This window comes from Pan troglodytes, chromosome 9 (genome assembly GCF_028858775.2).
Source record: "Pan troglodytes isolate AG18354 chromosome 9, NHGRI_mPanTro3-v2.0_pri, whole genome shotgun sequence".
Lineage (NCBI taxonomy): Eukaryota > Metazoa > Chordata > Mammalia > Primates > Hominidae > Pan > Pan troglodytes.
Genome location: NC_072407.2, coordinates 66,227,616 through 66,234,479, shown reverse-complemented (window position 1 = coordinate 66,234,479; position 6,864 = coordinate 66,227,616). Strand labels below are relative to the sequence as shown.

The window sequence follows — 6,864 nt, the reverse complement described above, 5'->3', positions numbered from 1 at the left end:
GGTGGCTGGGTCTGGCTTTGAAAGTCTCTTGCCCACCCCCTCCCCCATCTCCGTCTGTGCCGCTCTACCCGCTTCCCTGTCTGTCACTCTGCCCGTGCTTGTCCGGGGGGAGGGGGATGCTGCTTCCAGCTGGGGTGACAGTGAACCCAGTGGGGAGGAGACCCAGCTCCTCTCTCCCCTGCAGCCCAGACCTTCCCCTACACCTCCCACTCCCCATCCCTCAGCCCTTGCTACCACTGTTTAGGGGTGCATACTGCAGCAGTTAAAGGGAATTGGGGCGACCCTTGGGGACCCACAGATCCACCAGAAGCCAGCCTCTGGCTGGGTAGCTCTTGGAGGAATTCATTCCTTGCCTGTCCAGCCTCCCATCCGTTCTGGCCCCCAAGGGCGCATGAGGGGGGTCCCCCCTGCGGAAGGGGGGGCGGGGAGTTCCTTGGCAGGAAGGGAAATGGAAGGAAAAGCTGGGCTCCACCCGGGCGGGCGGGCAGGCGGCCCCAGGGCCCCCGGGGCAGGCGGCAGTAACCCGAGCCCACTGGTGTGTGGTGCTGGTGTGCGCGTGGGTGGGGCTGACCCCTGGCTACTCCTGGGGGGCAGTGGGGTCTCCCCCAGGGGCAAGTCTGGGAGCCCAGGGACGCGAGGGGAGCCCCCGCAGCGGGACGCGCGCCCCACCAGGGTCCTGATCCCACCCCCTGGAGGTCTGGCCCCGGCCCCCTGGCCCCGCCCCCCGGGCCCTCCCTCCCACCCCAGGGCCAGATGTTCAGCTGGCGGAGGCATCGGCTGGGGGAGGGGTGCTGAGGCCGCAGCCGGCACTACTTCCCTGCCAGCAGCTTCATTGTGTGCGCGAGGAGCGAGCGGCGGCGGAGAGCGGGCGAGCAAGCCGCAGCCCGAGCGCGGCGGGGAGAGCGAGCGCGCCGGGGAGGGTGCGAGGCGGCACCCGCGGCTGCGCTCCGCCCGCCTCCCGGCAACTCTGCCCAGCGCCGCGCGCCGTGCGCGCCGTCCCGCCGCCGCCGCCGGTGCCCCGGCCGGCTGCCGTCGCGGGCAGGGGTCTGCTTGGGACACGGGTCCCCGCCCGGGGACTGGGGCATCCCCGGCGCAGCCGAGAGGCGCAGAGCCCGGGGGGCGCAGATTGCGCTCCAGCGCCCAGCCGCTGAACGGCGTGGGCAGGTGGGCGGTGGGGTTCCAGGGCGCCCCGAGGACAGGGGGCCCCGACTTCAGGGGAACCCCAACCCTGAGGGGCGTACATAGTAATCGCGCCCCAGCCGCACCGGACCTTGCGCTCATCCCTTGCGTCCCCCACTTCTGCACAAACTTTTCTGACGCCCTGGCTCGTGGGGGTCGTGGAGAGCGCTGGGGCTGCCAGGTGGGCTCCCACCCCGCCGGACCCTAGCCACGCTGACCTCCTGCCTCTCCTAACCTCAGTGGCGACCTCTCCAGGCCGGGCCGGGCTCGGCACTCGGAGCGAGTGCGGCAACCACTGTCGCTCTCCGAAGGCTCCCGCGCCCCCCGGGGCAGCTGGGCGGGGTAATGCCCTCGGTGATGGAGAAGCCGAGCGCGGGCTCAGGGATCCTGTCCCGCAGCCGGGCCAAGACGGTGCCCAACGGCGGACAGCCCCACTCGGAGGATGACAGCAGCGAGGAGGAGCACTCGCACGGTGAGCCCGGTGGCCTAGGGTTAAAGGCGGGCCGGCCTGGGGGGAGCGGAGTGGGGCGGGAGGGGGAAGAGTTGCAGACCACGAGCCTGTTACACTGATGGCTCCTGCCTCTCCTGGATTGGAGCCCCTGCGTTGCTTCTCCCACAAACCCAGGCTGCCGGCACAGCCAATCTGGAACCTGGGCCCCTAGCTGCTGTGGAGGCGTCCTGCCGGCTCCTGCCCTGCCCTCACCCCCTCAGGGACCGAGGCATCCCTCCCTTGCATAGAGTGGGTCCCTCATACCTTGCCACCTTGCAGGGGACTGAGGTCTGGCTGGAGCAGGGACTGGAGAGACACCTCCACACAGAGCTGTGAGGCTCCTGTGGTGGGAAGGAGCCTTGGGTTCCTTGCAGGGCTGTGGTCCAGGTCTAGGGGCTGCCCTCCAACCCCGCTCCCCTCCCCCGGAACAAAGCACCCTGCTTGGCCTGGGCTCTAAAACTGTCCCCTTGTCCACCCTCCAGCCCCAATGGCCATGGCTGGACAGGGTCTTTTCCTCTTCCAGTCCCTTCTGTGGCTGCAGGTAACTGGGGGACAATGAGGGAAAAGTGAGCCTCCTGGAAGGTGGGGGCCCTGGGTGGTCAGGAAGGAGAACTCCAGGCCGGCCACCTCCCCCGCCCGCCACATCCTCCCTCCCGCCCGCCCTCCCTGGAGTCCTGACTGCCTCCCCCTGGCTCCACAGACAGCATGATCCGCGTTGGAACCAATTACCAGGCCGTAATTCCGGAGTGCAAGCCTGGTGAGCGGCAGGACAGGCTGTGAAGTGGGGTGGGGGTGGAGGCCCGGGGCTTGGCCTGCAGCCCCACCTGGGGCACCCTTGGCTGGCTCCCCTGGAAGGGCAGGCTGGCAGGGGTGGGTGGCCCCGCAGCATGGTTTGCTTTCCTGCCCTGCCTTCCTGTCTGGGTCTCTGCCCCTCCTTCCCTTCTGGGCCTCAACCTCCCTGGCTCCACTCCTCTGCTGCCCTCTGGCCATGGGTCTAGGCTTGTGCCACCAGGCTGATCTGAGTGTCTTCCCTCCTGCTCCTCGGCCTTTCAGAGAGCCCCGCACGCTACAGCAACAAGGAGCTGAAGGGGATGCTGGTGTGGTCACCCAACCACTGTGTGTCAGATGCCAAGCGTGAGTGGGGCACAGCCCTGGGAGGTGGGGGCTTGGGTTCAACCCAGCTCCAAGCTAGCTCTTCTCAGAAGGGGGCTGGAAGCTGAGGTGTTCGTGGGTCCAACCCTTGCCCTGGGGCTCGTGTTCAGGGACCTGGCCGTTGGGGGGTGGTCCCTTTCTGGACAGGCCTGGGTTAGGAGCTATAACCCCCTTCACCAAGACCCTGCCCCTGCTGCCCCTGCAGTTGACAAGTACATTGCGATGGCCAAGGAGAAGCATGGCTACAACATTGAGCAGGTGAGCCTTGGCCCCCAGGGACTTGGGAATGGGGTGGAACGGTGCTGGGGCAGCTAAGCCTGAGCTGCCCCTTGCCCCGGGCCAGGCGCTGGGCATGCTTCTGTGGCATAAGCACGATGTGGAGAAGTCGCTGGCCGACCTGGCCAACTTCACCCCATTCCCTGACGAGTGGACAGTAGAGGACAAGGTGCTGTTTGAACAGGCCTTTGGCTTCCACGGCAAATGCTTCCAGCGGATCCAGCAGATGGTAAAGCCCTTCCACCCCCACTCCCCGGCGCTCCTCTGCCCCTCCTTTCTGAAGAGCTTACCTGGGGCCCAGAGTCTTGAGTGGGCCCCAGCTTCTGGCGTTGCCTCCTCCAGCTGCCTGACAAGTTGATTCCCAGCCTGGTGAAATACTACTACTCTTGGAAGAAGACCCGCAGCCGAACTAGTGTGATGGACAGACAGGCCCGGCGGCTGGGGGGCCGCAAGGACAAAGAAGACAGGTGGGGGCAGGAGCAAGCACTGGGCATGGGGGTAGGTAGAGCTCCTGGCAGCTGCCTCATTCCCTCCCTGGCCCCTGTGTCAGCAGTGATGAGCTCGAAGAGGGTCGAGGAGGCGTGAGTGAGGGAGAGCCCGATCCTGGAGATCCCAAGAGAGAGGTGAGCTCCCAGAGCCTCTGGGCCCTGCCTGCCTGTCCTCTTGCCTCTCTCTGGCTCTGCACCACCTACCTGCCTCTCCTTTCACTGGCAGCCTCTACCCTCTCGGCCCCTGAATGCACGCCCAGGCCCTGGGAAAAAGGAGGTCCAGGTGTCTCAGTACCGCCACCATCCCTTGCGAACCCGGCGTCGCCCACCCAAGGGCATGTACCTGAGCCCTGAGGGCCTCACGGCAGTGTCAGGAAGCCCGGACCTTGCCAACCTCACGCTCCGAGGTCTTGACTCTCAGCTCATCTCCCTCAAGCGCCAGGTGGGGCCCTGGGAAATGAACGGGCTATGCAAAGGTGGCATTCGGCACCTGGGAACTGAAGTCTAGGGGGAGCTGAGGTGTAAGCGAGATGGTTCAGGGGCCGAGCCCCATCCTCTGGGACTCTGAGTAATGTGGTGTTCTTTTTGGGCCTTCTCTTAAAAACTGGTCTGCAGGCTGGGTGCGCTGGCTCACGCCTGTAATCCAGGCACTCCGGGGGACTGAGGCGGGCGGATCACTTGAGGTACACAGTTCAAGACCATCCTGGCCAACATAGTGAAACCTGTTTCTACTAAAAATACAAAAATTAGCTGGGCGTGGTGGCACACACCTGTAATCCCAGCTACTCGGGAGGCTGAGACAGGAGAATTGCTTGAACTTGGGAGGCGGAGGTTGCAGTGAGCTGAGATTGCACCACTGCACTCCAGCCTGGGCGACAGAGTGAGATTCCGTCTCAAAAAAAAAAAAAAAAAAAATAGGCCGAGCACGGTGGCTCATACCTGTAATCCCAGCACTTTGGGAGGCCAAGGTGGGTGGATCACTTGAGGTCGGGAGTTCGAGACCAGCCTGACCAACATGGAGAAACCCTGTCTCTACTAAAAAAAAAAACAAAATTAGCCAGGCGTGGTAGCAGGCGCTTGTAATCCCAGCTACTCGGGAGGCTGAGGCAGGAGAATCGCTTGAACCCGGGAGGCAGAGGTTTTGGTGAGCTGAGATTGCGCCATTGCACTCCAACCTGGGTAACAAGAATAAAACTCCTTCCCCCCACCCCCCCCCCAAAAAATATATATATATATAAAATAAAAATATAAACTGGTCTGCAGTAAGGGGAGAACCCCAGCGGCTCCCCTACTGAGTAGTTGTTTAGGAGGAACAAGCCAGATGGTGGATGGCAGAAAGCTTTGCCGGGGCAGTGGTGCTGGTGTCTGTGCAGAAGTAGGGTCCTGTGAGGGGCATAGTGGCCTGCCTGAGATGGGAGTCTGATATTCCTCCACTTCCTGGCCTTCCCAGGTACAGAGCATGAAGCAGACGAACAGCAGCCTGCGCCAAGCCCTGGAGGGCGGTATTGATCCACTACGCCCCCCGGAGGTATGGCTGCTCTTTAAGTTAGGGTGCAAAGGGGGGTTTCTCTCCGGAGGCAGAGCAGAAAGAGTACTGCTTGGGGAGCAGGGCTGCCATTTGCATGGTTTTGAGTCTAAAGGATATGTTGTTCCTTGCTTTCCAGGCCAACACCAAGTTCAACTCCCGCTGGACCACAGATGAGCAGCTTTTGGCTGTTCAAGGTGGGTTAAACTGTGGTGAGAAGAGAGGACCCCAGGAATCTATCTCCCCACCCTCCAAGGAGTGGGGGGGCAGAGGGGAAGGGTCAGGGAAGTAACTAGTTCTAAGGGGTATTGACGCTGCTGCCCTTTTGACCCTTGCAGCCATCCGTAGGTATGGCAAAGACTTTGGGGCTATTGCAGAGGTGATTGGGAACAAGACTCTGACCCAGGTGAAGACTTTCTTTGTGAGCTACCGGCGCCGCTTCAATCTGGAGGAGGTGCTGCAGGAATGGGAGGCTGAGCAGGATGGGGTCCCTGGAGCCCCAGTCCCCATGGAGGAGGCTAGGAGAGGGGCTCCATTGCCAGCCCCAGCCCTAGAGGAAGATGACGAGGTGAGAAGGGGGTGAGAGAAACCCCTCAGAGAGGAGAGGCGAGGCGAGGCGAGGCGAGGTGAGGCGCCGCCTTGGTCCTTAGACTGGGCTGAGGGCGGGAAGAGCCTGGCTTCTCACTCTTTCCTCTCCCCTCAGGTCCAGATTACATCGGTCTCCACGTCCGTGCCCCGATCAGTGCCCCCTGCGCCACCACCCCCTCCACCGCCCACCTCGCTGTCCCAGCCACCCCCGCTGCTGAGGCCACCTTTGCCCACAGCTCCCACTCTGCTCCGACAGCCACCCCCACTGCAGCAGGGCCGCTTCCTCCAGCCCCGGCTGGCCCCCAACCAGCCCCCACCGCCTCTCATCCGCCCCGCTCTGGCTGCCCCCCGCCACAGCGCCCGCCCTGGCCCTCAGCCCCCACCCACTCTGATTGGAGCCCCTCTGGAGCCCCCAGCACCCTCACTCTGAGCCCTGACGTCCTCCACCAACCACGGGCTCCAGGACCCCTTTGCTGGCCATCCCCAGGCATCTCTGGTGTCACTGAGGACAGAAGGGATTAGGGCTCTGGCGGGGTCTTTGTAAGACCAGAGTTTCGGACAGCCCAGCCCCGCCCTTTGGGTTCTGCATGTGTTCCTGGCAGCTGGGCCTGTCTCCTGGGGCCATGGCCGGGCTCAGGGGCCTTTGAGCTGGCCTGAGGGCACTTTCGCTTCCTGGCCGGTACTGGAATGGCTGCGTCCTAGTCTGCTGGGGCTTGGCCTCTGGGTCCTGCCCTTTGTGTGTCCGGGGTAGTGACCTTAGCGTGGAGTGGGGAGAGGGCAGTTGGGTGTGCTGGCTGTTCTCATTCCTCTTTCCCTTCTTTTAGCAATAAGTCTGGGGTGAGGCGGGGAGGGAGGCTGCAGGGGGGGAGGTGGGCAGAGGGGCCTTACAGCAGCAGAGGCTGGAAGAGAAGCTCTGTCTTCAGGGGCCAGCTGGGAAATGCTAAGGAGCTGAGGGTGCCCACCAAGCCCACCTTCCAGAAACTTGGAGAAATGGGGGTTGGGAACTTATGCAGACATGGATTTATTTTTCAACATTTTTTAAAAATTAAAAAAAATAAAATCTAAGCTGAGTTTTCGTTCCCTTTTGGTGCAAGGGCCCTGGGCTTTGCTTCCTGTCTGTGCCCTGTGGGTAAGTGGGGAGCTGGGCCCACCCAGCACTGGCCCCA

At 63.1% G+C, this 6,864-nt stretch overlaps 1 protein-coding gene across 5 annotated transcripts; it reads left to right on the top strand.

Moving 5' to 3' along the window:
• Window positions 1–831: 831 nt before the first annotated feature.
• RCOR2 (REST corepressor 2) lies at window positions 832–6,769 on the top strand. 5 transcript variants are annotated; one of them, XM_024347229.3, is made up of 13 exons: window positions 1,398–1,651; window positions 2,193–2,210; window positions 2,370–2,426; window positions 2,723–2,803; window positions 3,027–3,079; window positions 3,165–3,326; window positions 3,440–3,564; window positions 3,651–3,720; window positions 3,812–4,027; window positions 5,036–5,113; window positions 5,250–5,307; window positions 5,449–5,678; window positions 5,814–6,769. In XM_024347229.3, exons 1-13 carry the CDS (start codon window positions 1,525–1,527, stop codon window positions 6,126–6,128), a joined length of 1,590 nt encoding a protein of 529 aa, XP_024202997.1. In that variant the 5' UTR covers window positions 1,398–1,524; the 3' UTR covers window positions 6,129–6,769. The 5 variants fall into 5 exon arrangements, with proteins under 5 accessions (XP_024202998.1, XP_054518358.2, XP_024202997.1 ...); XM_024347230.3 differs by lacking the exon at window positions 2,193–2,210 and having other exon boundaries at window positions 832–1,651; XM_024347231.3 differs by lacking the exon at window positions 3,812–4,027.
• Window positions 6,770–6,864: the final 95 nt, after the last annotated feature.

Coding starts and splice junctions, on each gene's coding strand:
- RCOR2 (XM_024347229.3), top strand. CDS start 1,525: ATGCCCTCGGTGATGGAGAAGCCGAGCGCGGGCTCAGGGATCCTGTCC. Junction 3,565..3,650: donor CGCAAGGACAAAGAAGACAG/GTGGGGGCAGGA, acceptor CTGTGTCAGCAG/TGATGAGCTCGAAGAGGGTC. Junction 3,721..3,811: donor CTGGAGATCCCAAGAGAGAG/GTGAGCTCCCAG, acceptor TTTCACTGGCAG/CCTCTACCCTCTCGGCCCCT.